The sequence below is a fragment of the Chelmon rostratus genome, chromosome 12 (assembly GCF_017976325.1).
Source record: "Chelmon rostratus isolate fCheRos1 chromosome 12, fCheRos1.pri, whole genome shotgun sequence".
Classification (NCBI taxonomy): Eukaryota; Metazoa; Chordata; class Actinopteri; order Chaetodontiformes; family Chaetodontidae; genus Chelmon; species Chelmon rostratus.
In genome coordinates this window covers 11878278-11906162 of record NC_055669.1, presented here as the reverse complement: position 1 = coordinate 11906162, position 27885 = coordinate 11878278, and the positions used below count along the sequence as shown (strand labels likewise).

Genomic DNA, 27885 nt, shown 5'->3' with positions numbered 1-27885 from the left:
CAGGGACAGGAAGTGATGCGAACTACTGTCTGTCTTTATGGGCCATGGTTAGCACCTACAGCAGGCAGATGTTATATTATTTGGTTCAGTAGTAGCTGTGTGCGTCCTCTCTGGCCTTGTGACCCTCGCCTCCGTGTCTCCTGTGGCTGCGGCGTTCGTGGTGCTGGTTGTGGTGGTGGCGTCGGTACCGGTGTGATCGCCGGGCTAAAAGAAGCGGAGCGAAACGAGTGGGTTTTACGTTGTACATATACTGTAGTAGATACACTTCTCCTTAAAGTATTATTCAGGAATATTTTAATGGGCAAAGTATGTCCATATTGACACTTTCTTCTAATTTACCTCAAACATACTCTATCTTGTTATTTCTTTACTGCTACTTCTTGTTGCACCAACACATCGACAATAACATAATATGAGCCAATATAGAGACGTGGGCCAGTTATCTGCAGGCTCTAGTTTGCACTTTGGGGATTTTTTTGTACCTTCAGTGGTGAGTAGTGATGACAGGAAATTAACTGAAAGATAGATGGTGATTTACATTCAACAAAGGTCCCTGGCTAGACTTAAATCAGGATGTTCCAGTTCATGGTTGGTGCCCTAACTTCTAAGTCGCCAATAGGTTGCACTCCTTACGGTGAGTTGATTGTAATTGCAGTAATAAAAAGACATTAACCCTATTTTACTGCTGCACTTAATGTATTAGAAGTTGGTCTGGATGTGAGCACCAAAGGACCTGAAGACTAGAAATGTAACCAGGAAGCCCAACAAAAAAACAAGTATTTATAATGACAAGCTAGCAGAAGGTTTGGAAATGTGGGAATAAACACATGAGTCAAGAGTCAAAAATGGATTAAAATTGATTCAAAAACTGATCACATCAATAAGTAATACTGCTAGCTAACTGATTAAAATGTAGTGAAAAAAGCTTTAGGAGTCTGACTTTTCATTTTCTACCTTTACATACATGACTCCCGGGTTTAAACTGGACCCTGAACACTCACACTTCGTGCAGATGATCCTGGGCCTCTCCCAGTTCCCGTCGGCCCGGCAGCGGGCGGTGGGGATGTGACGCTGGAAGAAGCCTTCGGAGCACTGGTAGCGGACCACTGCGTGGATGTCATAGTGTGACCTCCGCCGACCTATCAAATGGGCGTTCTCCACTGCAGGCGGGGTCCCACACAACACTGCAGGAAATATTAAAACTGATAAATCATACAGACGAAGGTGGAATATATCCAACATCTGTTACACATCAAACTGGAGTCCAATCAGGGGCCAAAAGTCCAAATGACTTCATGCATGATGCCCCAAGAATGAAATACTCAGTATAAAAGTCCCAACTTCCAATTATTAATAAACATCTCTTAAGTATAAATACTAATGTACAGCAAAAGACACACATATTGGTGTCATCGCTGTTTGTTGTTTTTGTTTTGATCAAATTTTCAAGGCACATTACTGTCGGTGTGTTCTGCCTCTAGATGGCAGCCTTGTTTCTGTGTCTGAGCATTGAGCAGCGCTGTGGAGAGGCCAGAAGGAGCTAATGGGTCTCTGCAGCAGGCGGGGGAGTACAGCCAAGCCACTGAGCCATGAGACCACAGCCAGACAAACAAACACTCTCAAACTATTTAATCCTTTTCTCCATGTCCTCCTTCCTTTTCTAACGCCTCCTGATCATCCTCCGTTTCTTCAGCGTGTCCCCCATCTTAAGCTTTCTTTGCATCCTGCGAGATGCATTCGCATTCAGGTCGGCCCAGTCGGTGTGAATGGGTGTCAGGAAAAAATGCAATAAGTGCAACCACCGTTCTACTGGCCGGACAAGTGTCAGTGAGCCCCAAGGAGAGAGAGACGGCAACAAGAGGAAGACTGAGATTGATATGGCTCTCAAAAATCAATACAGGTTTGAGCCTGAATCATGATCTTCACTTAAGTTTGTGTTCATTGTCAATTTTTGGAGCATTTGCTGCCCTGACCTTTAAAGGAGAAAAAACAGAAGTGATGTGAAGCCAAACCCTGATGCTTTGTGAGAAAGAAATCTTCTCTGCATAAAGATCACAAGCACTGATGACTAACAGGTGGCCAGCTGGTCAGCCACAACACACAAGCAACCAAACTGTATGAAGACAGCAAACATCGCCCCTCATGAATTGATTACGCTTTGTTCATCTGAGAAAGTCCTGCTGGACCTGAATGTGTCAAACAGGGGAGGACAGCAAGCGAGTGTTAGTTCACACTGTTGGTCACACGTTCGGTCCAGCAGCAGCACAGTACCTGTGCCTTTCTTGCAGATGTAGGGCAGGTTGTAGTTGCAGGGCACGTCGTTCCACTTGCCATCCTCATGGGCAATGGTCACCACGCAGTCCTCTCCACCTGCAAAGAAGTTATCCGGCTGGCTCTCCCTCCAGTTCTCATATACCTGCACGACAGCAAACAACAGGATTCAGCTGCTTTCATTTGACAGTGCAGTCCGACGGGGATTCTCCAATCTTCTCTCCAAAGATGAATGCTGATACTTTCAGGTGAATGCCATTCGCAAGAATTCACACAAATGGGGACACAGTTCTAATCAAAATGATGAAAATGAAACATTTTAAAGGCCCTGAGAACAAATTTTCTCGATCAGTTTAGTGTAACAAACCATTTGAAAGAGTTGGGACGCTGTGTAAAACATATATAAAACAGGATGTGATAATTTGATCATTCTTTTTGACAGGCGTTCAGTTGAAAACAGTAAACAGGCTCATTGGTAACAGGTGATAGTATCGTGACTGGTTATGAAAGGGGCATCCTCGAAAAGTTGTATAGAGGATGTTAGTAAGAGGTCTGGAACACTTCGTAAAACTGTTTGCAAATATTTGCATTCTGTTTTTATTCATGTTTTAAACAGCGTCCCACCCTCTTTGGAATTGGGGTTTTAGGGTAGGGTCCTTTATAAATGGGCGGGGCTCCATTGGGAAAAGATGACATCATACATTTCATTGCACCAATCAGGATTTAGCAACATTTGAATGGAAACCAGTTGTGAGGTTGTCTGCTGATGTTTAAAAGCCTCTGTCTATCAAATCTGATCAAATCACGCCCACACGGTCCTGTTAATCAGTCGGAGAAATTTTAAACTCTGAACGTTGCTAATTTAGTCATGAATGTTAAGATTTGAAGGTTTTCAGGAACATTAAAACTGGGTTAGAAACTCTTATGGCAGTGCAATTCACAGCTGATCACTGACCAGATCATTGGCGTCAGTCCACTGAAAGTCCTCCTCCACTGTGCGATCATTCAGTCCGATCCAGGCATTGTCGTGACCCAGGCCTGTAAAAACAGTACATGTTCCTTTGACTTTATTACTTTTGTGTCCACACAAACATAAACACTCACTGATGCATATTGCAAATGTATTTTAAACTCAGTCAGTTTGCCTGTTCTTCTCCCTCTTGTTTATTCCACCATCTTTTACGTTATCTTTTCTTTTGTGCATAATTTTAATTGTGACTTCCTTCCTCTTCGCGCTCTGTCTTCCATGCTCTCCCTGCATATTTTTGCATAGTTTCTGCATATCCGTCCCTCACACTGAACTGAATTTGTGCCTTTTGTTACGGTTTTCTACTTCTGTTGCTTGTGCAGTTGTGTTCCATGCAGGCTGTGACAGACTAAAACCAAACCAACAGAGACACACATACCATTGATAAACTCCTGCTCAGTAGTGGAGATGATGCTGCTGAGGTGGGCACTGTGCTCTCTGCAGTCTTTCTCTGCGTCCTCCCAGGTGTGTCTGTGGGTGAAGTACCTGTGGGAGAATGCAGCGTAAGTGGACATGCAAATGCATATTTCATGTATTATGCAGCCAGACAGGTTTAAATGGTACAGAGTGCTGCGGTAAGTATATCACCCAAACTCCAGAGAGAGTAATGCAGATAGATGAGGCACCTGTGGTTGCAGGTAAATATATTGTGACTCCATTCAATTTAACAGCGCAGCCAGTTTGTCATCATTCCTACCTATAGCAGTGGCCGTGGAATTTCCTCCAACCATGCTCGCAACCTTCTACGTCTGTAAAAGATGAAGAGAAAGGAGGAGGGGAAATGAAAGCGGTTGAAATAATTTCTTGAAGGGCACCTAAGAGCATAGCAAAATGGAATAACACGAAGTGAGATAAAGCAGTCTGTACGAGAGGGGAGGAGAGAGGAAGCTTTCTTACCGAACGCTCTATCTCGTTTGGCAAATAACGACTAAAATATATGACTGTGGCATCTTGAGAGGCTAAACGCGTGAACTGTAATTATACAGGCTCGTTTTCAATTCACAGCACATGTGGCCCTCTCTCTGCACTATTAGTATTCATTAATAACACCGTGGCCTGTGGATTCATTTATAACTGCAAAGGTTAGATATTCATTAATTCTTATTACTACTACTACCACACACATACACACACATGCATGCACAAATACACATAGACACACACACACACACATGACACACAAGGAGAGATCTGGAGCTGGAGGTGGCTGAAACCAGTGAGGTGATGAATCATGGGCACAGTGGTTTCAGTGTGTGGTATGGGGGGCGATGAGTTCCACGTACCACACAGACGCACATGTGAATCTCATTCTCAGCAGGCTACGCTGCCTCCTTTTCGTTGTGTTACAGTCTGCTAACCCTGCATTTGTGGGTTGATTGCTGCCTCTTTGGTGACCTAATTTTGATGTTAAATCACCTGCATCTGCAACAAAATCCACCAACCAGCTCACTTATTAATACTGATTCTATCCTAGTAACTCTCTGCAAGACAGCAAATGAGCCTATTTCCGAAAATGTCAAATTGTTCCTTTAAAATCAGCTTATAATCTTTTTTGATTTTATGGATTATGTGGATTGTCCACTTAATTCTGCTTGTTTATACATAATGTCTGTCTTTTTTTTATCTCCATCTTTCCCATTTTCTTTACCCTACAAAGCGCTCTGTATCCTCTGTTTTGAAAAATGCTAAATAAGTGTATTATTTTTAAAACTATCTTTAATGCTGATACCCCTGAAAAGTGTGACCTGTTTTCGCACTCTGAATAGCCACTCTGCTGTCAACATTGCCTCTGTCTTTGCAGATTAGTTAGAATATGGCTTTCCCAGTCCAGAGCATTGACTTCTGCTCCTTTAATCACCTCTGTATGTCAACCCGAGATGTTGTCGCTCCTTTTAAAAAAGAAATCCATTAGTTTTAACTCATCCTCTTGGATTAATGATGACATATGTTGTCTCAAAGGAGAGTGCAGAAAGGTTGTGCGTAGGTGGAAAAACACTAAATTGGAGGCTCATTTTATTCACATGAAGCAACTACTTTCATCTTTTAATAAGAAAGTGAAAAAAGCGAGAAATGCTTATTTTTCCAGTCTGATCAACTACAATAAGAAAAACCTTTGAGTTTCGTTTCGCACAATCGGACCCTGCCCCTCCCCCTGTAACGGCCTTTTCTAATGCTGGCTGCAAAATGTTGTTATTGTTCTTTGTGGATAAATTCACGAACATAAGGTCCAAAATGTTGCCTTCCCTTGGATTTGACTATCAGACCTGTGTTTCTTTGTTGAACCAGTTTAGCCCTGTTTCACTGGAAGAACTCATAGCCTAGCCTCATAAATGCATCCCTCCTCTAGCCCTGATTGTTCCAACCTCTATTTTTAAAGATGTTCTTAGTTTGTTATGACCATTCACACTCTCCATTGTGAATGCTCTTAAAAAAACAAACCTTGACCTATTGCTTCCCAATCACTAGAAGCCTATATCCAAACTTCTTTTTATTTTCAAAGGTGTCTGAAAAAGCAGTTGTAAACATCTTGTACAGGTCAAGACAGCAGTGAAATCTTTGATAAATTTCGCTTCTGCTCAAAATGGTATTTTAATGCAGATGCTGGAGAAATGTTCAGTTCTGTTGCTGGTAGACCAAAGTGCAGCTTTCGACATGGCTGATCGTTCTATTCTCCTTAGTGGGTTTCAGCAATGAGCAGGTTCTGCCCTGGACTGGCTTGCCTCCTTGTCAGACAGGAGTTTTTCTGTGGCCATTGATCATTACGTCTCCTCATCTGCTCGACTATGAGACATCACAAAATCAAAGCTGTACTATCCTTTCAAGAGCTGGAAAAAAACATCTATGTTTATTTTTGCCCTCTAATGTGTGCTCGCCTTCGGTGTAGTTTTTATTGCATTTAATTTTTGGGTGTTTGACTACTGTATTTTCCTTTCTGCATAGTTTTTGTGTTTTTATTGCTTTTATGTCGTTTTTTTCTGTATCTACTTTTTTGTGTATGCATTGTACAGTGCCTTGTAGCCCTGATTTTGAAAGGCACTTTATAAATAAAGTTTACTTACTGCTTAAATAAATACAAAAAGCTTGGTTTCTGCTTGATGTAATATTAGCTCTTAGCATGTCAACAGTCACTTTTTATGGGGTCAGTATTATCAAATGTACAGTATATACTTAAACACACCCAGTGGGATTTTTGACCACTAATGGCGTTAGTGAGAAAAGTTTTTTATTTGTGGATCCTGGTTTGGTTGGTTTACAAAGAAACTCCACAGGGGACCTTTAAAATAAACATGCTATGTAATACAAGCAACTCAAGTTGCCTTTGTAAAGCACTTACAACTACCATGACCTGGATGAATGGGAATCTTCACAGATATGCTGCGTAATACAGTTACAGCAATAATCTGTAAACACAAAAACGGCATCACCATCATACCACACACATCAGAACTGCGTTTTTCATTCGTCTACCACACTGACACATGGAAATGTGTGCATGTATGTAGGATGTGGACTGAAAACCGTGCAAAAGCTAACTGATGCTTGGAAAACATCGCTGTGCCTGCAGGAGTTTCAGTCAGTATCTGTCACCCTGCAGCCCTGTGACACACACAGATACACTGTCTGATAGCTGTGGAGAGATGTGTCTTTGTGATATTGTGTCATGACATATAGCTGTAACAGACGCTGCACACTGATGAGGATTATTTCCACCAGCACAGTTTGCAACAAACCTTTTCCTGCTAGTATTAGGCGACTGGGAATCTTAACACGTTCACCACTGTGGTTGCACACACAACAATACGCTGGATTTATCAGTGCTACACAGTCCAGTAACATTTCATATGCAGAGAGAATGCACGATACCCCCCTCCTCACATTACTTGGGGCAATTTGTTCTTTATCTATGAGTATGTGTGCAGCATTTTCACTCTCACCCTTCTCGCATGTGTCTCCTCCATAGCTGGGCAGGCAAAGGCAGAGGAATGAATCAATCTTGTCGATGCAAGTGCCTCCATTTTCACATGGCTCTGACTGGCAGTCATCTACGTCTGTGATGAAGAAAAGAAGCAGCAGGCGGGTTGCAGATCTCATTAGGGTTCAAATTAAAAGGATGCATTCTGCTGAAAAGATGTTGTTCATAAAGACAGAAAAACCGTGTGGGTGTCTGCTGCCATTCAAGCACTGACACAAAATGAGCTGGTCATTAGTCCTGGTTTAGGAAATGTGTCCATGCTGGTGAGTACAGGATCATAATTCAAAGAGGGTGTGAGGAGAATACAGACAGTTTAATCCCCTTTACATTTGTCCTCATTCTCTTGCAGAGGAAGACACTCTAAAAGCTTTTCAAGTGTTATTACATCCTTTTTTTATGTATTTACAAAGCTTAAGGTTGACTTGATGTATATCTAATATCTTCTTTTGTCTCTTGTCCATTGTCTAAATTTACAAAAGGCTGCATGAGGTACAAATAGCAAGATGCCAGTTGCATGTTGCATTACTTTTCCTCTCGAGCAGTTAAAGTACAGTACAGACATAAATCTCCTGGACTCGGAAGCAGAGAGGCTGAACTTGACCGAACGATCCGGGCTCAAGCCTTCATTTTGGCAGACATCCACTCTGCTGAAGAGGCCTTAAGCAACAACAGATACCCTACCAGCACCAGGGCTGCTGTGCTACTGTGCTAACTGTGCTCTCTAACCTCCCTGTGAAAAACGAAAAAAGGCCGCAAGCTAAAGAAACATTTCTCAACGGGGGATCTATAAAGTATCACTTTATCATTGTAAATGGAGGGCATGTAATCTTCTTTCACCACTGTGAGGTATTTTTGAACCCAGAATAACAGATATACCCCAGGACTGAAGAAATCTATTAAAACTCACAGCGAGAGAGCAAAAAGAAAGCTACTTACACGTTCAAACTTACCGCAAAGTATTTCCTCAGATCTTAACAGTGACTTAGCTCCGAGCAAAAAGCTCAACGCTGAAAAAAGGTCAGTGGCTGTGAAGTGATGCGTCAGACACATCAAACTAGAATGACCTTTAGCCCTGCACAAGACGTCTTCAGACTGCTGTCACTGCACACACTGTTGCCAGGATTGTTTTTCTAATCTGGACTAAACTGCAGTTCATAAATAAAGCATGTTTCAGGGTAGGAGTGTTTAGACTGAGTGAGTGTGTTTTTCAATCTTTTTTAAAAATCCAATATTCTCAGCTTTAGCTGTAGATTTTGCTGCAGTGTTTTTGATCTAACTTTAATCTGACAGCAAAGACTCTTTATCTGTTTATAAAAATAGCGGCACTTTTAAGATGAATGAAGGAAAATAGGCTGTTTTTCGAGGACAGATATATGGGAACTGAACAACATACCTCATACCTACACGACTGAACAGGTCGAATTCTAGTGACTCAGTCCTGGAGGGGACCAGCAGCAAGCGACCTTCACCCTCACAATTATCCCAATATGATTGCTTACTTAAGGTGAAAGTGTGGAAAATTTTTGAATTTTGTTATGATCATATATTTAATATTACTATTTACTATTATTATTATTTTAAAAATAACTGTACCAAACTCAGATTTATGAGAGATTAAAACGAAAGTGTGTGGGTGCAGCTCACTTTGTGAGATGTTTTTATTTTCTCAACAGTGGAGAAAACGGCTCCTCTGGGAACATGTAGTTATTCAGATCTCAGTCTCTTCACAAAAATACACCTTAACTGGTTTGAATAACACAGAAACCTGGAAAAAAAAATCCCTTTAATTAAAAGAATTGTCATATTAATGTGAAAAGGCTAATCACGGCTAGTGTGACCTTCAGTGACCTCTAGATGTGCTAGTTCATAGTTAAACAGACAACTTCCCTTCCCCATTAAAATTAGTCCAGCTCTTTGTTGTTCGATATAAAAAGTCTGATCCCCTCGTCCCCCTCATCCATTATGCAGAGGGGAAGCTGCTCCTCAGAGAGATAATACTGCAAATTCTGCAAATCCATAACAAAGCCTTGCAGCATACCCACGCATCAGCTCCTGGCTGTCAGTTTGAATGTCTGTCCATCCATCTCTCTGTGCACAGAACAGTAAAAACTTGGCACTCGGTAAGTATTAAGGTGTTCACAGCTCGAATGGGACTGTGAATACAGATAAGTAAGTTACTGTATGTCGCTCATTTATTCATAAAGTGATCACTTCCTTGAGGAATGGCTGCCTAATGAGCTGAGCACATGTTAAGGAACAGACCAGGACCCTGAAGGCAGATTTGGACCTGCGTGTCAAAGTGTCACCGTACCTCTGTGCAGGTGTCTGCTTGGGGACGTGGAGAGGTACACCAAAGCTCGCACTTCAATAATGTCACTCCATGAACAGTGTGACAAATTTCTACAATTTCATATTTCTCATTGTGAACCTTGATATGGGTCAACAAAATAAGATTAGAGTCAGAATTTACTGTAAGAATTCACTATGGATGTAAATATGAACTGAAACTATAAACCAATCCAAAGGCTTGTTACATTGGTGCTTAACAATTTTCACTTATTCTGATCAAGTTAAAGTTGAGCAGAGCTGTAGTGTGAATTACATGATGGCACCAAACTACACGCACCAATACCAGTGATCAAGTTGTACCAGCCTAACAGGTGCAACAGAAGAATGAGACCTGGGTCAATAGGCGCTTTTGCACAGCAGACTTTTTGAATTTTCCCAGCAGAAAAAGCACAGGTGCTACTAATAACATGAACAATGTCTTCTGTGGATCAAGCACAGTCCTGCGCAGAAGTCTAATAGGGAGAAGGATGTGAGAACACCTGAGTGAGTGTGGCATCGCTGTGTGTGGCCGTTAAATCGTGATTTAAAGAAGAAATTGCAGTGGGCATGGAATGAAAGCCTGTGACTGGAGTTTGTGCCGCTTGTTATGTGGCAGCAAGGATGGGGGAAACCAGGGAATACAAAGGGTGCACTGGTACTCGAACAGTTAAGGTGCATACCACAGAAACACTGTGGTTCTGGACCTTTGTTGTATGTCATATGCACACGGTCTCCTTCCCTGATATCCTGTCTGGCTCTATATTATCAACTATGCAGTAAAAGGTGAAAATGCAAAACAAAAGGAGTGGCTCATGAGGTGGCAGGTATGACTGTGAATCTCTATCAGCTGGTCAAACTGCAGTAGGTAGTTGAGCTGCGATGCAAAGAAGCTAAATTGTAAAGCATGGATGCTTCACACACACCTTCAATCCAGCTGCACAGAAGATCTCTACAGTCAGCACAGTTTGAAGGTGGACGTCCAAGACTAGTGTTACCAATTCAGTTTCTGACCAAATGTGAAATATGGTCACAGTCTCCCTTCTGTTCCTGAGTCATGGTGTTGAATGTTGAATAACGGCCAGAAAAGTGTTTCTGCAGAACATTATGATGTCACAGTGAAGTAGACCTTTGACCTTTATATATATAAAATGCCATCACTTCATAATTTTATCCTATGAGACATTTGTGTGAAATTTTCTCACAATTAGTTGATGAATTCTTGAGTTATGGCCAAAAACGTGTTTTGTGAGGTCACAGTAAACAATTGTGCCAAATTTGAAGAAATTCCCTCGAGGTGTTTCTAATATATTGTGTTCACAGGAATGAGACGGACAGATGGACGGACAGATAACCAGAACACATTACGGCTGCAGCCCCGGAGGCAAGGAGGCGCCAGTGTTGTGAGGTTTACACTGTCTGCCTTAAATTTATGTGATTAAAATGTAATCTAAAAAGTAATCAAATGCAATAAGGTACATTACTTTGATGAGGTAATTAAAGTAGTTACACTAATTAACAAATTTTTAACATGGTAACTAGTAATCTGTAACACATTATATTTCAAAATTAACCTTCCCAATACTGGTGATCATAAACAACAGCGATCAGAAGCTTTCAGCCATCTTTATACCTGCAGGAGGAGGTTATGTTTTTCTGTCTGTCAGCAACGTATCACAAAAATCCTACAAACGGATTTCTGCGAAGTTCGGTGAGCATATGAAGGCCTTTGGGTGAGGAGCAATTGATTTGTTTTTGGAGCCGATCCGAATCTGGGATTTCCATCATTAAATGATTGTGTTTTTTTGAGCCGTGGCAAACCGAAGAGAGGCTTTGATTTCATTCCAAAACCTTCAGGTATTTTTCCAGGGACAGGAAATCAAATCGGCTTAAAATTTCAAGCGACTGTGAGTAGGTCGTTTTTTTCTTGGCTACATGGAAAGAAAAAAAAACCTTGGCAGTGAAAGCTACCAATACTTTGACCTTGAGGGACCATCACCATCATCCTCCTCTGGCAGTCTGACCATAACCTTTGACCCCAGCCTCCGTTCAACCTCCTGTCTAAATGTGATGGACAGCTCGGCCTTTGACCTGCCAATAGGCTGCTGAGAGCCTTGCGTCAATATGTACAGACTGACGCAGGGCTGACTTTATTATGCCACTGTGTGGCTGCATGCATGTGTGTGTGGGATGTGTAAGTATGTGTGTGTAAGTGTATAAGCATCACTCACCAATCTCACAGTTCTCCCCAGCGTATCCTTGTGGGCAGTAGCAGCTGTAGCCCGTTCCCTGAGGAAGGCACTTTCCTCCGTGCAGACATGGGTTTGTCACGCAGGGCTCCACCTCGACTAAAAGAGACAGACGGATGGGGGTGGAGGGGGAATTTAAGGAATTCAAAATAGAGAGCTAATTAGTGATACTGTGAAGGAGGATGCTTCTTCAGTTCTTGAATGTGATTTACTTTGCCGAGGATAAAACAGGTGTATCTAAGCTCGCCGTCTGAATAAAGCATAAAACATTCATTACCATGGTGATCCCCTAAAGTTGGATGCCTTAAAAACAATTTCCCTCAACCCTGCCTGGATTGTGAACAAATATAAAATCAATGTGTGACTCAGAAAAAAAAAACACCCCAATTTTCCATCATCGCAGCTCAGACAGAACCAGCGGTTATAACACACGCATATCCATTTCACACTCTGTCTCTTTTCAAAGGGATCAGAAGCCAGAGAGCCTCAACCTCGCCATCCACTCACAGCCACAGTTGTCATGGTAACCATATGGAAAGCGAGGCCTTGGCTCACTTCGCCGAGCGTAGTGGGCAGCATGAGAACTTCAGACATTCGCCATCCTCAACAGAAATGAGCAGACCTCCCGCCGAGCGCCTCGGTCCCGCTATTCACCCCCTAAATGTGTGCGTGTGTGGTCCCTTTCCACAATTACAGATTTCCATATCAATTGACACACTACCACGTGTTTCTCCCCTGAGCCGCTCATTATAGCAACTTAAGGTCTTTGAAAACCACCACTCGTCCATCCTGGCCGCAAAAGCGCGGCTGTGGGAGTCTTTGTTCTGCCAGCTCTCTCTGACACTGAGCACTGCTTAGGAGGGGGTGGTGTGTGAGGTTCGCAGTGTGTGTGTGTGTGTGTGTGTGTAGGTTAGTGTGTTTGTGTTTACACGGTATGATGAACGAAAATCAATACCTTGGCTATGATAAGCCTTGAGGCTGATCCTGTCCAATAACTAACCAGAAGCAGACATCTCAAACTCACATCCTCTGGATTATCATCATGAGGGCTGCTGCGTTGGGCAAAATAAACGCTCAGGGACGAAGAAAAAAAAAAGATTGAGGGTTTTCAATCACAAGGACTCCTACAGCGCAGCGCAAGATTTCTCAGTAGCATCAGCTCTATGGATTTATGTTAAGTTTTGCGAGCGAATGCCGTGCTCACGGTTTGAATTCTGCTGAAGTCAGGTGCTAAACCCGACCATGCATTTCATTTGATGTACATCGGTCCAGACCGAAGTGCACTCGCACCCTCTGCATCAGTCAAGGTCATGGCACGCCTTGACAAATATCAACTGTTATGACAAGCAGATTTACTACGGTATGTGTGAGCGCGTGTGTGTGAAAGATAAACCTAGTGCAATTGGCCGTTCATTAAAGCGAATGGTGCAGAAAAATCAATAGTCTGTAGAAGGAGCTGACAGAGTGGACTGTCCCTTGCCCTGCACAGCGGCTGACACCACCGGCACAAACAACAACAATAAACTGGCAACAGCAAATCCAACTAATAAGTTTACAGAGATAGGTCAGTAAGGGGATAATACTTTGCGGCAACAATGCTGCGATACCTCAAAGTATTAATCCACACATCACACATAGCCTTCGCTTCGGGTAATCACAGCCACAGACACGGTGGAAATATGGTTTACTTTGGAAACATGATTTTCAAACAGGCCCTTTGACCTCACAGATGGCATTTCTGTGAAGGCAGGGGAGCGTGAAGAGGAGGGTGAAGAAGAGGAAAACGGCTGCAATCTAAATGTTACAGAAGACGGTGTGATAGAAATGTTTAAAAAGATTAGACGATGGAAACGAAGTTGATGGCATCGTGTGTGTGTGTGCGTGTGTGTGTGTTCATGTTTGAGAACTGCTACTGAAGGTCCTGAAATCCAACCCAAGGCTTCTCGTCTTTCTCCTCTCCCTAATTGATTGAACTGACTGATGAAGTGCTTCCTGATCCAGTCGCGAGAGAAAACACTCACCACTGCCATGAAACCCAACCACAAGGGACGGCACTGGAGCAGAGAGTGTGCACGAGACAGATGTAAGAGATGTAAGATGAAAGTCATTATTCTGGGCCAATCTGCTGCAAGCGCATCTTCTATCTGTGTAGCAAAGATATCACTGTGTGTTTGTGTGTTTATGGCCCTCTGCCTGCATGACTCCAGGGTCTCAGTCAATCAATCAAATACTGTACACCAGCAGCCCAGGTGGTTGCCCTCGGCTTCTTGTCGATACAGTTTACAGATGTTTTCCATCCGCAGACTCCTCGCACCCCGAGCAGGCAGCTCAGCCACGCCTGCCACAGACATGAGTCGCTTTCAAAGGGACCAAAATAAATCAGCATAGAAATGTGTGATAGCATGATGCCCGTGGGGCTTTCAAAAGCCGGGTGATAGGATGTTTCCAGTGAGCTCTCATTATCAAGCGAAAAATAAGTAGTAAACCAGGTGGCTAGCCAGGAGCTTTACTGATATATGCCATGCTGTCGACTTAATCAACAGATTGTGTACGGTGGCGGGAATGTGGTCTCTGCTTCTGGTGGGAATAAAAGGTATGCAGCCAGGGGAGTACACACTGAATTTATATGAATAAATATGCCGGTGGCGAGGTCAAGGCAGGAAATGAAAAGGCAATCTTAAAGGATGGTTATTTTCGTCTGCCTTCATTTCTACTGCTTGTGATAACAGTGTGCTCACCAGAGTAATTTCTGAGACATGCAGGCACATTGTCGCACCTACGTGCACCAAAGCAAGAAGCACAAACTGTCAGAAGTTCAGGCTACAACCTGTGTTGTCCAATTTTTAATCAATTACTCATATACGCGAAGGGAAAGTTACATTACTTCACTAATTACTCAACAGCAGAAGTAATTATTACTTTACTCGTCATTACTCTTTAATGTCACTCAGCACTTTTTAGATACAACATGTTCATTAGTGAGCTTTAGCTCTTTGTGCTAAGCTAAGCTAACCAGCCACTGGCACTAGCAACAGATTTAAGTTAGACATGTCAATGGTATCCATCGTCTCATCTGACTCTCCACAGAAGAAATCAAATAAAGTATTTCCCAAAATGTTGAACTTTTTTCAACAAGCAGCAAGTAAAACCAAGAAACAGGATAACAAAACATCTAAAAACATCCACTGCTAACCTGGCGGGCTGAGAGTGATGGTACTGATGTTGGCCCCTCCTCTGTTGCTCTCCTCCTCCATGTTGCCAGGTAACAAGGCCCCCGAACCTACAGCGTGAGACCAAGCAGGCTCTTCCTCATCTGGGGGCCCCGACAGTAATGGTGGATAATCCAGAGAGCTGTTCAGAACTGGTTTCTCCACTGGGGCCCAGTTAAGTGAAGTCAGAGGATTCGTGGAGCTGTCCTGCTTGTCTGACTGAGGAGATGGAGCTGGGTCTCCCGATCGAGCTGTTTGAGATGGAGGATGGGAAGGTGCTGATGACGGTGAGGGTGAGAGGGGTGGGGTTTGGGAACTGGGCATAGGGGAGGAAGTGACTGGAGCTGGGGAGGAGGAAGATGGAAGAGACGGGGATGGGGAGGGAGACTGGGATTCAAACTGGGATTGAGATGGTTGAGAAAAGGATGGAGATGGTAGTGTGGACACAGTGACGGACGGAGATGGCGATGGAGATGACGGGAGGTATTGATCTGGCGAGATTGATGGCGATGGGGTTTGTACTGGTGAGGTGGACGGGGATTGAGACGTAGATAAATCAGAGCTTTCCAATCCAGTTGTGGTCATCACTGTGAGCTCAGGCAGTGGTGGACTGGCGGTGGTGGTGGTGGTAGCCGTGGTAGTGGTGGACTGTCCTTTCCTGTGGCCCCTCTCTCTAGATCTTTCTCTGGATCTTTCTCTTGGTTTACTTGTCCCAACAGGTCGACGTGAAACTTGTATCTCCCCTTTTGCTTCCGCTCCAGTGATTTCTCCACTCCCCTCGTCTTCTCCTTTCCCCTTATCCTCTCCTCTCCCCTTGTCTTCTCCTCTGCTCCTGTCCTCTCCTCTGTTCTTCTTCCCCCGTCCTCTGCCTCCCCTGCCAGCGGCTCTAGAGGTCGCCGTCTCCTCCCTCTTGTCACCCGGCTGGGTCGTGGTCTCTGTTTCAACGCGGACCGAGGTTTCCCCGCCGGACGAGGTGATTTCAGGTGCGGAGCTGGAGGCGGTGGACGTGTGCGTCTCTGAAACCTCCCAGCTCTTGGTGCTCTCTGTAGTCATAGAGTTACTGGAGGCGGCAGAAGAGGATGCCGGACGAGTGGGTGATTCTTCACTGGCTGGTGTAGAGTTTTCCCTCGTGGGACCGCTGAACTGTGAACTTCCCCAAGAAAACAAACCTGCAGAGGGCACAAAACAAAGAAAAAGAAAAGAACAAGGGGAGCCAGGAGTGCAATTACTGCAGACAGAGAGAAGAGTGCAAAACACAAAGCCAAGAGTGACGAACAAGGTAAAAATCGCCTTATGGATTCTCTCTGCTTTGCCAAGGGAAACAAAACAAACACTTCTTAGCTGCCTGAGCTTTCCGTAAGCTGTTTTTCTCTGTCGCTGTACCAGTAGGGTCTACACTTCAATATTATCAACACCAGCAAGTAAACCTGTGGACACTGTGAAGAAACACATTTAAAGAAAAGGGTGAAATAGTGCTGAATTATTCCCTGCAGTATGTTAAACATTATTGTCACACAGAGAAATATCACCAGAGAGCACTGTGTGTGAAGGAAGGATAAACTAATCAAAGCTATTCCATTACAAAGGCAGTGAGACTGCTGAGCTGCTGTATATTGTATTGTTTGCCAATTAGCAAAAGGTGCTTGTTGGAAAAGTCTAATATTCAGCAGTGAGTGTGAGCTTTCAAAACAATATTACGTCGACTTCATGTCATCAGTTACCTTGATTACCAGTTTCTGACTTGTAAACGACATTCAAATCAACATCCAAGACGTAATTACAGCTAATAAACTGGCATTTTTCCTGAAAGCTCAGATATATTTGAATTGATGCTGAAAAGGCAAACAAATAATGGAAGCTTCCCGTCAACCTCTGTCCACCGCTCAAAGCAATTGTACCCAAATTATTAAATACAGTGTAGTGTATAGTGATATATAAATATTGTCAGTGCACAGCATTATAATCCTCACACGACCTGCTCTGCACTCATACAACCATCTTTATTTTTTTTTACCATCCACCTCAATTGACCTGAATGCAGCATCAGGCAACTAACAGTGCTGCAAAGAGACCGAACAGTCGCTGCTCTGCAAAGACATTAGTTTCGAAGACGTGAAATTATCTAATGTGGCCAAAAGAAATCTTTAAAACCTTTAAAACAGTAATGTTAACTAAAGCAAAGAAACAAATGAGTAGAAAAAAAGACATGGCTTAAGCTCCGATGCTCTCTGGACACACATCGCTATGACAACAGACACATACAAACAGAGTGACACTAAAGAGCACCGCAGCCTCACATATTGCCTCAGAATTGAATCAACAACCCTGTAACACAGTTTCAGCAAACACTGAAAGGAGATGCCTGCCATTTGGAAACCACTTTCATCCAGGCCCAGTACATAAGGACCTGTAAAACCTGCTGGACCCCGGAGACGTGGGAAAGAAGAATAGAGGTTGATGAGATGGATTTTACTTTTCATCCATCATCTGCCTGTGTCCACGTCCATATTTTCAACCCATGATACCTGTGCCTCAGTGTTAATACTAGGCATCCCATGGCAGAATGACCTGGAGCGTGCTCCAAACCTCACACTGTGGTTTTTGAAAGGTTTCGAATCTAACCACACATGTAAGTGGCAGCCATGATGAGAACTGGTGCTAAAGCTCCAGGTTCTTGCAGTACATAAAGATACACACATGTATCAAGGGAACAAGGAACAAGGTGTGAAGTTAAGGAAAAACAGGGTAACAGTGTGGGGGTATTTATACTACAGGTACTTTACTGGTATATATTCTGTTATCACATGATACACTATATGATCCACGAAGAAACAATGTGGCATTTGGGAGGTAAAGAAAATAATCATCCTTAAAAGTGAAACACGGGTCAAAAATGAGCGCCCGCCATCAGTGTTTGCTGGTGAAGCGAGAGGTAGCCGAGCCTGTCTTCAATGTAGCTGTTGAGATGCTTTGTATGCATGCTGCCTGTGGTTTTGGGTCTGCTCAGTTGTGGTGGTTTGGAGTTAGTTTACCATTAGAAGAGATGAGCTTAGTTGAAAACTTATGAAATAACACAAGTATATGTATTGGTAAAACTGTACCCCTTAATAAGAGTACAGGTATGCGTTAGTTTACCTAACTTCACACTTTGTTCCCTTGCGCGCATATATATATATATATATATATATATATATATATATATATATATATATATATATATATATATATATATATATATATATATATATTAATCAGTACATGTATTTCAGTTTATCTCCATATATTCCATGTGGATAGTGCATGTCAAAGTTAAAAGAACATCATTCTTTATCCATTTCCATTGTGTCCCAGTGTGAGAGACATCATTGTGTACAGCTGGAGCTCGTCAGCCGTCACAGCTGGTGTCAATCACAGCTCGTTAGTGGCCCTTCAGGAGAGCCGGGCGGAGCTGCAGAGAAAGGTCAGTGGAGCCTCAGTTTGTCTGCTCACCTCGAGCCACTTTTTGCTGCTCGTGCACAAAAAAAGAGTTGATGCTGGACACGCTCCCCTCGCCGCATGCCGGGGCTCCAAGGCCTCTGCTCTGCCTGTTTCCCCCCTTATTAGTTCTGTGTTTCACTAATGAACCTCATTCCAGGGCTTGTTTGTATTGTAATTAATGTAGCGTCCTGTTGCGTTGCCGGACTGATGTTTCCCCGACATCACAGACCAGAGCAATTAGCGCCTCTGTACATGCTCATATAGATACGTTGCCATCAAGCCTTCTGGTTGCTTCACACATTAGAAACGTCTAAATCCACTCACCTGGTGATGACGTCCTGGCTGAATTTGACTCGTCATCTGTCTTTTTCGTGGTTGTCTCCTCTTCACCTGCTGGTCCAGTTGGTGCTTGGGTACCTTCCTCGTCTCCAGTCCCCACCAGGTAGTTCCAAGGCTTCCAAATGGACTTGACAATCTTTGATATCACCTAAAATAATAAACAAGTGGATGGACAGAGGCTGGATCAGTGATACTGCTTCCATTTTTTTTTCATTTCAAAATAAAAGCTTAAACCCAGACCAACCTTTTTCTCGGCAGGAGTCGGGTAGACTGGCGGTCGGAGAAACTCCTCTGAGTCTGGGCCAGGCTCCAGTGGTTCTCCCCAGTCTAAGAAGCTCTGTCCTGGGTTTAGCTGGATGGTCACAAATGACCCTGAAGTCTCTGAGGACCAGGGGTCTGAGGCTGAGGACAAAATCATTTGGATTATTGTAACAAATCTAGATTGTTTTGTGATCAGCACACATGACTTGAAATCAGCCTTACAGGAGGTCTCCTCTTCTATGTCGACCAGCCCTGTCCAGTTTGAAGGTGAAACCTTGCTGTCATCTGAGGATCCTGCAAGAATGCATTTGCAAAAAACACGTCTATTGTGTGTTCACTCTTTCTGTATTTGTGTTTACCATTTGGATGCCTGATTCTCTGATTAATCAGCTGCTGCTACAGATCTGCTAATCGTGGACGAACGTAAAACCTCTGGTCGTGGTGGTTTGCTGTGTATTCAAGTCAGGGTTGTCTGTCCCTTCGGAACCAGCGCCGCCCGAGCCTGTGAGGTAGCTCCAAGGCTTCCACAGAGAGGTGTAGATCTGAGAGATGGAGCCCGAATCCTTCCCTTTACCTAAGAAATAAGTTGAAAAGATTTGCTGTTCACATGCCAATCGCTGAGGGATTTTATCCAGTTCATCTCACAGCTTTACTGTGTTTTAATCTAGCAGGAACTGGCCACTATCAGTCAAAGCAGAAAACAAAAGCTGAGCCTCTCGATATTTCACTTCAACACATCCTGTCTTCTTTCTCTCTCTCCCACTGCTTCTGTTACTCCAGCACTTTCACAGATAAATGATGGAGGGACAGATCAGGAATCAGTGTTGCCATAGCTACAACAGTGCCAATGGCATTTATTGTCATTTTACTACATTAATAGCACACAACGCTTCCAACAACATCAGCACTTCTGTTAGGAGTGAGATGGCAGTAATATCAATATGGATTCATCAACTTTTAAGTTGACTGGAAAACACTTTTGAGATGATGCTGCATATTCACTGTATTCCTGTTGAGTGCTGTCCCATCCACACATAATGAGTTAACTCCTTTTTCATAAGAAAAAATAGTGTGCAAATGCAGCCCATGGTTTTCCTCTCATGGTACAATACCTCTGTAGCAGTATGCATCATATAGAGCTGTTGTGTTGTCAGTAGTGCTGTTGGGTGTGATGGTGCGGACTCCTGGCTGGCTCCCTCCACAGTCCTGGCGGGGCCACGTCACTGGGTAGCGGACGCTGCCATCAGACAACCAGCCTGGGGCACAGCTGTCCAGGCCAGCCCTCCAGGCCAGATAAAGCTGCCCCACTGTGGCCAGCTGCCCTCCGAGGGACACACAGCGGTCTGAGGCTGAGGACAGAGACAGCCTGCCTGGGACTGAGGAGTGAAACACCTCACCTGGAGGATGGAGACATGACACAGGAGCCTGTCATGAAGCAGATGGAGCAGATTTATAGCACCTGGATTAAATATGCAACTGCATGTGAAGGCTAGACCAAACATTGTCTAGTTAGTAGTGCAATAATGGTATGTAAAGGACAAGGCTTGTGATATATATGTTTACTATTCTCAACAAATCCCATGAAAAGACCAAAACCAACAATGTGGTAGTCCAATGTGGTAACCTCCATCAGCCCCAAGCCCATTGGTTGCTACTAAAGATACAGACATCTTTACTATTTAAAGCTGTGGATTAATGCACATTTGTCGCAAAAACTTTTTTGTCTTTTCACTGGACTTATTGCAAACTAGAAAAAGTTTTTAAAAAAGAGAGAAACATCGTCCAACTAGTTCTTTCATGTTGTAACAGAATATGATGCAAACATAAGAGAGTGTGTGTGTGTGTGTGTGTGTGAGTGTGTGTGTGTGTTTGTACCATCCAGTTCTTTTGCAAAACAGTACACATCAAACAACTCTTTCGGGTCCCTCTTTCCATAATTCCTCACTCCAGCGGAGTACTCCTTGTGTCCATAGCAACCAAGCTCTGGCAACTGGACTGAATAGCTGTGGAGACAACCATGTGGGAGTGATAAATGGGAATGAACCTCTTTTTTGCTAATCATAGGAAATAAGTAACAATGTCTGGTGGACATTTTACTGTGTGAACACTATCTCAGCTCACATATTGCAGCGTTTATTTTCATTAAGACTTTAAATGTCAGTAAAGAATAAATTCCTTTTGCATTCTCTTTTAAAGGGCAACGGATTAGAATAAATTAAAATACAATTAACAGCAAAGAAACAGCAGCAGTAAAAAGAAGAACTCAAGAATGAGGTGACAAAACAGAGGAACTGAATATTAATTGAGATAGCAGATGATCCAATAAGAGAGGGAACAAACAGTACAGAAAAAAAAGCAACTGTCTTCATATTAGACAACTAGCAGGCATATTAAAAATGAAAGCTTAGCTTAGCTTAGCTTAGCATGAAGACTGGAACCCGGGAGATGTAGCAAGTCTGGCCAAAGGCAACAAAAATCGGCCTACCTGCACCTCTAAAGCTCACTGACACACATGTATCATTTGTTTAATCTGTAAAAAAATATGTATATAAAAATAAAAAAGCTAGGCTAGGTGTTTCCCCCTGTTTCCAGTCTTTGTGCTAGGCTAAGCTAACCAGCTGCGTGGCTGGTTCCAGCTCCTCGAATGTGAAAATCAGTTGTTAGTCCTCTATGCCAGTAAATGATATGTCTTTAGGTTTTTGCCTGGGGGGTCATGTGAAAATCTGGAGTCATGTCACTCTAATGACAAATCAGATAATCAGGAAAATAATGTGTGGCTTAATCAATAATAAAATAATGCTTCAAAACACAGCAGGACTCACTGCAACTAGCAAGCAACACTGCAACGGTGTGACAAGCAGAAGGGAGTTATTGAACGTCTCCTCACCGGACAGTCTGATCATCCAACCAGCCGGCTGCACAGCTGGCAAAGCCGTCATAGTACGCTGCCCACAGCTGGGCCGGCGTGGCCACCCGAGCTGAGATTTCCTGGCAGGCCCGCTGGGCGTCTGAAAATGAGAGGGCGTAGCGGGCGCTGGGAGCCTGGTAGTGAAACACCACACCTACACAGGCAGACACAGGGACGGAGATACTATACCAACACAGCTGAGTTCAAAATCAATAAATCTGTAATCAATAAACCTTTTCTTGTGGCCACAGATATAATACCATGTGAGTTTCAGCTGAAATTTCACAGATGAGCGCACAGAAAAAAATGTAATTGGTATTCAGTCCAAACAATTTAATTAAAAGAATTACACAATTCCTCAAGTGGAAAACTAGATAACAGAAACAACACAAACATGCAGAGCAGTGAGCTACATTAATTAAATCAGTCATTATGGTATTGATATGGTGAATCAATGTTATTAATGTTTACTTAAATAGGAAAGCTGAAAAGAGGCTGGCAGTGATCCTGTTTTAAAGCTGCCATTATCTATCTTACATTAGCACAACAAGCCTGGAATGCAATAAAACACAAAAATCACTTCAGTTAGAAGAAGCGTTTTGAAGCCCTTTGTGTTCCTGCTGCTCAGTCTGTCAGCAGAGTCTCTGCTTAGCTTAAATGTTTCCTTTAGGGAGTCTGTGGCACTAAACTTTTCTCACAATGAAATCTCCGTCAGTGGCTGCTGAACTTACCGGAGACCACCAGGGGCACAGTGTCTCTCTCATAGTCGTTACCCATGACAACCTGACAGTGGTAAGTGCCTGAGTCGTTGGTGCGGAGACTGGAGATCTCCATGGTAGCATTCAGAGGATTGGCAGTGTATCCTGGCAGCATGACGCGGCCACTGAAAGCCTTATTCACCTTGATTACATCACCTTTGGCACAGAAAGAGAGGTTTCTTCATTAAAAGTGTCTACTTTCGCCCTGCTGATTTTAGATTTTAAAGAGTTAAAGGCACATAAAACGGATTTTCTCTGTTGGGCCTCTTACTATTAGTGATTTGGTCCTACGTGAGCACAAAACTGTCTGCCAAATTTAGAACAGATTTGTTTACTTCCCATGAAAGATTTTTGTTTTTGTGTTTTCATCTTCACTTTTCTGACTGGTTGGAGGTAGGCGGGGCTCAGTGGGAACAACATGATGTAACTTACTTCTGTCGACTAATCAGCATTTAGCGACACTTGAATCTAAATCTGACAGTTGTGTGTTGTTTACTTCTGTTTCCAGGCCACCATTAATCAAATGCTCCATCTTTGAGTAAAACTCCTCATAAATCATAGAATTACTACTATAATTTTGCATTTGATGTATGTTTATTTAGTCATTAACAGTTTGTGTTATAGAGAAATAAAATGAGAAAAACTAAACTTTCATCAGTAACATCATTTTGTTTAAAATAGTTTGAAATTACAAACTGCACATTAATTCCAATAAATGGATTCCAGCAGCACCTGACCTAGACTTTGCTTTATGCTTGCTGTTTGATGTTGAGCAGGTACAAGTGTACAGTTGGGTTTTAGAGATTTTTCACTGTAAGCAGCTTCCCTTTGCATCTGAAAGTGAGGTTGATGAGAGCGGTAAGACTGAACAAAACAGTAACGTTTCGAGCCATTGAACCAAACCAATGAACTGAAAGGTACCATAACTTTAAAGAGGCCCTGGGAAGAAGAATTAAACCTGCACCTGGCCTTTACTTTGCTAAAATCCTTCCACACAGGGAGGTTGGGAGCGTTAACAAGCAATGGAAAAGCTCTACTCAAAAGGTTTATCTCATTTTAATTCGAGGAGCTGCTACAGTCAGCTTGTTAAATTCTTTGTCATTGCTCTACAATGTGAGGCCTTCAGATTAATTCATTAAAAACGAAGAACTGCAGAGTGAGGTGACAATTGTCTGTTAATGACTTCTTTCACATGCACATAATCATCTGATGCAGTGTTAATACAAGTGTACTCCCTAAGTGCGTGTAGAAATGATATCTGATTGAGCAGAAGAGTATTGTAGGTGTTAATCAACGCACCAGATCATCACGTCTTTGTTTTACCTTTAGCAGAAAGAACAATCTGCTCCAGAGGAGTGGCCTGTCCTGCTGCTGGTAGCCTGATATGAGTCCAGAGGAGGTGGGGAGGCTGGCTGGAGGAGCTGGTCTGGAGGGTGAAGACACACGGGAGGATGGCTTTGCCTGCCAGCGTTTGTTGTACTGTAGGATGGGTGATCCTACGCATGTTCACTATGGAGGAGGCTGCACCTAGAGAGGATGAACAAAAGAACAGAGCGTAATTGGATTATGCAATTAAATATGTTGGAGGGCATTTTGCTTACAATGGTAGAAAACAAGGATTCAACTGATTTTTTGACAGACACAATGTTTGATTATAGGGTGAACAATGTGCGGTATTCTACACTCAGCAGTGGAGGACACATACAATAGGTGTAGGCTGTACTGCAGCTTACATTGTCTGCTAACAAGACCTCAAGGATTCATTAGCAATTTCACACTCATATGTCCACAAAAAAAGAGGAACTTGTTTTATCACTCGAGCACAGGAACACATTATAGGGATTGCAGGCACACAACTACATACAGCACACAGGCATTAGTAGAAAAACACATGGGGGTGACCAGAGCTGGTCACAGTCTCACTTAATTATTCAAATTTCTATATTTCCCTTGTTCAAATAAATGACCCCAGCTAATCAATTAAAAGTTCTTTTATGCAAGAGACACATTGATGTAAAGGCACCGTCACCGTCGGAGTTAGATTCATGGTTCTGCAGGCTGATATCAGCAATTCACTCTGTCTGGTTGCCATGACATACAGGTTCAACGTAACCATGACAACAGGATCACCTGTACAGACATTATCCACTAACCAACCAATGCCTGCCTCTTTGGGGCTTTATCCTCTATGCACCTTACTGTAACACACCAAGCAAGATAAAATTACACATTTTATTCAATAGAGGGTTGGAATTTGGAATTTTTTTCTGAGCACAGAAGTTAATTTTCTTGAAATCTAATTTATCTGCACATTGCTTAATGACAGCTCAGCACACTCCAGATGTAGTTGAAAGGCTGAAATCTCCAGCATAGCTATTAACATGACCTTGAGTTGCTCTTTCATTTTTTTTTTCTTGTTAATCTCCATTTACTTTTGGAGGACAATGATCAAAACAAACGACTATATACTCATTAATAATCCACGGTAAGCAGCTGTTTCTGCTCTCTACTCAAGGAGTAGCATGGACTGTTCAGGTGCAACAGTCTCTGTCAACGCACCAAAACATAATTACAAAGCTTTAATAAGCTCAAAACAAATTTGCTCAGGGATTTTTGCATTTATTCTCCTTTATGGTCCTCACATTCAAATTCAAATCCTCATTTTCACTGTCAAATGCACCAGTTGTAGAAAACTAAATGAGCTTAACAAGAGAACCGTATTAAAAAAGAAAGAAAGAAAGAAAGAAAGAAAGAAAGAAAGAAAGAAAAAGGCCTTATTTGGAAAATTGCACATGGTGGAATTGAATCACCCAACGATACCTATTGCCATCTGCATTTAGATTGGACGGCTTTCACTAGCTGAACCCCCTGAGAGTGTCTCTGTGCTGAAGAACGCCCCCGCTGCCTTCCCCCCAAAATCAGATGTAATCACAGAATCACAAATACCAGAGAAAAGCACGAGAGCCAGAACACAACAGAGAGCAGGAACGAGAGAGGGATGGAGGAAGAGAGTGAAGGATAGGGGAAACCATCGAAGGCGATGGAGGAGAAGACGGAGAACGACAAACTGAAGGGAGGAAACTGACAGACTTTGGATGACAAGCGTACCCTGTAGCATGGTGATGACAGATGGGACAAAAGAAAACAGCCTAAAAAGAGGAAGAGAGAGAGCTGGAAGTGACATGAAAGGACACTCTCTATCATTAACAGATGCCATCTCATTCCTGGCAGTCCTCCTCCACAGTCCAATGAGCTGTTTGGATCAGAGATACACTGAAAGGCAGGTTTCAAGGCTGATGTCAGTGTTTCTTCAACTGAATTTGCAAATTGTGTTAATTTAGTCGAATTAATTTGATCATTTAATGGCTTATATTGTTTTTTTTACTTTTATATTATTGTTGCCCACAAACATACAGGCTAATAAGGGCATGCTAACAAATACTACCGCAGCTACACATGATGTGATGGTATGTATTTCACTGCTGGAGCTTTCAACTGCATCTCACATTCTCCTTCAGAGCTTTGCTCAGCTGTTACATTGTTGAAAGGCGCAGGCAATACCGATATTTCATGTCATGTAAGATAATCAATATTGTTGTGTTTGAGGTTTCTGCCTGTTGAAGGGAAGTTTTCCTTCCCTGCTGTCACCATGTGGTTGCTCTTGGGGAATTGTTTGGGCATTTGATTGTGATTTGGTGGCATATTAATTGATCGAGTTGAACTGAGTTGAAATTAATAGAAAAAGCCAGTAAGTTGACCTTGAGTTAAGATGGCATTAGCAAACTCTATTTAAAATATCCATATGTGATTTCTATGCCCACGTATCCTTTCTAAGGGTCGTATGTGGCTGGATACTATCCCAGCATGCTTTAGGTCGGAGGCTGAGTGCAGCATGCACAGGTTACTAGTCACAGGGGCTAACACTCATACCATGACGTCTTTTAAAGTCCAAATTTTAAAGGAATGGTTTGCCATTTGGGGAAATACCTTTTTTGCTTTCTAGCAGGGAGCTACTCTCATGCTGTGTGCTTTAAATAAGTAGCTGCAGGCGATTAGCTTAGCTTAGCACACAGACTGGAAACAGCGGGAAACAGCTAGAGGGCTGCTTGAGGGCAACTTTGTGGTGATGAATGTGGAAATTAATTACTCAAAAGTGAAATAACTGAAAACATAAATGATTTAACAGTTTTTACAAAAAGTTAAATCAGAACGATGTTGTCTAGTCTTGCATTTGGGAGTAATAGCAGGTTCCAAGCTTCTTTTTGTTTTAAGTAAATTTGTTGGTCTGCGGCTTTTTTTTTCAGATCCTGAATTGTGCAACAAAAACAGACAAAAACATGATTAGATATGGAGTAATAACTTTCTGCTGTCAGAGTCTGCTTTAATTTTGGAAATGAGCAATGCAGTTTCTCCTTTTAATGAAAATCCAGGCTGACCAGCTACCACCATGCATGCCAATTGCAGGAAAAGTAATTAAGGAGAGGAACTTATCTTTTCTACAGGCAGTCAGCAGGCTGCATGTGGGACCTCAAACCTGCGATACTATCCGCCAGAGACCTGCAGCTCTGAGATGTTTTGTCTTATTGTTCCATAATTGTGAATTTCATGCATAGTTGTAATTGAACAGATGGTCGACTAAACTTTCATAAATGGGTTTGGAGGTGTTCCAGCTCAATCCCACTGAGCATGTCTGCAAACATCCTCAGCATGTCAGCTCTCACTTACAACACTCAAATTAGTACAGACTTGTCTTGTGTATTTGTGTTGAAAAATTAATATGGGAACTGATTTTTCCCCTGTATTCTGGTCCAGCTGCTCCATCTCTCCCTTCCTGCCTTCTTTCCTTCCTTCCTTCCTTCTTTATTTCCTTCCTTTTACTGAACCCTCGTGTGGGCTGACCTTGTTCGTTACATTGACTGTTTTTTCTTCGGATCAGAAACTGCTGGTTAATTTCTGCAGCACTTGGAGATGCAGCAGAAACAAAGAGTTGAGTTGGGAGACAGCAGAGAACTTACTCAAGCCTAAATAGAGCAGCAGCATCAGAGAAATGAGGATCCGCCGCCCAGCTGCACACAGAGTGAGCACCAT

At 42.8% G+C, this 27885-nt stretch overlaps 1 protein-coding gene across 1 annotated transcript; it reads right to left on the bottom strand.

The window, feature by feature from the left end:
• Positions 1-85: 85 nt before the first annotated feature.
• On the bottom strand, positions 86-27885 carry LOC121615462 (neurocan core protein-like). Its single transcript, XM_041949821.1, has 19 exons — positions 27813-27885; positions 24121-24324; positions 22771-22953; positions 22019-22193; positions 21007-21134; positions 20244-20528; positions 19562-19705; positions 19333-19425; positions 19115-19272; positions 18856-19018; positions 15039-16223; positions 11828-11944; positions 7234-7347; positions 3996-4047; positions 3678-3784; positions 3227-3309; positions 2272-2416; positions 1002-1184; positions 86-204 (listed from the first exon to the last, which is right to left on the bottom strand). The coding sequence occupies exons 1-19, from the start codon at positions 27883-27885 to the stop codon at positions 86-88; spliced, it is 3711 nt and encodes a 1236-aa protein (XP_041805755.1).

Excerpts from the sequence above, each read along its gene's own strand:
- LOC121615462 (XM_041949821.1), bottom strand. The coding sequence starts at position 27,885 with ATGGTGCTCACTCTGTGTGCAGCTGGGCGGCGGATCCTCATTTCTCTG. Across the intron at positions 22,194-22,770 it reads TGTGCCCCTGGTGGTCTCCG|GTGTGGTGTTTCACTACCAG; the intron begins GTAAGTTCAGCA and ends CTGCCTGTGTAG. Across the intron at positions 11,945-15,038 it reads CATCACTCTCAGCCCGCCAG|TCGAGGTGGAGCCCTGCGTG; the intron begins GTTAGCAGTGGA and ends TGTCTCTTTTAG.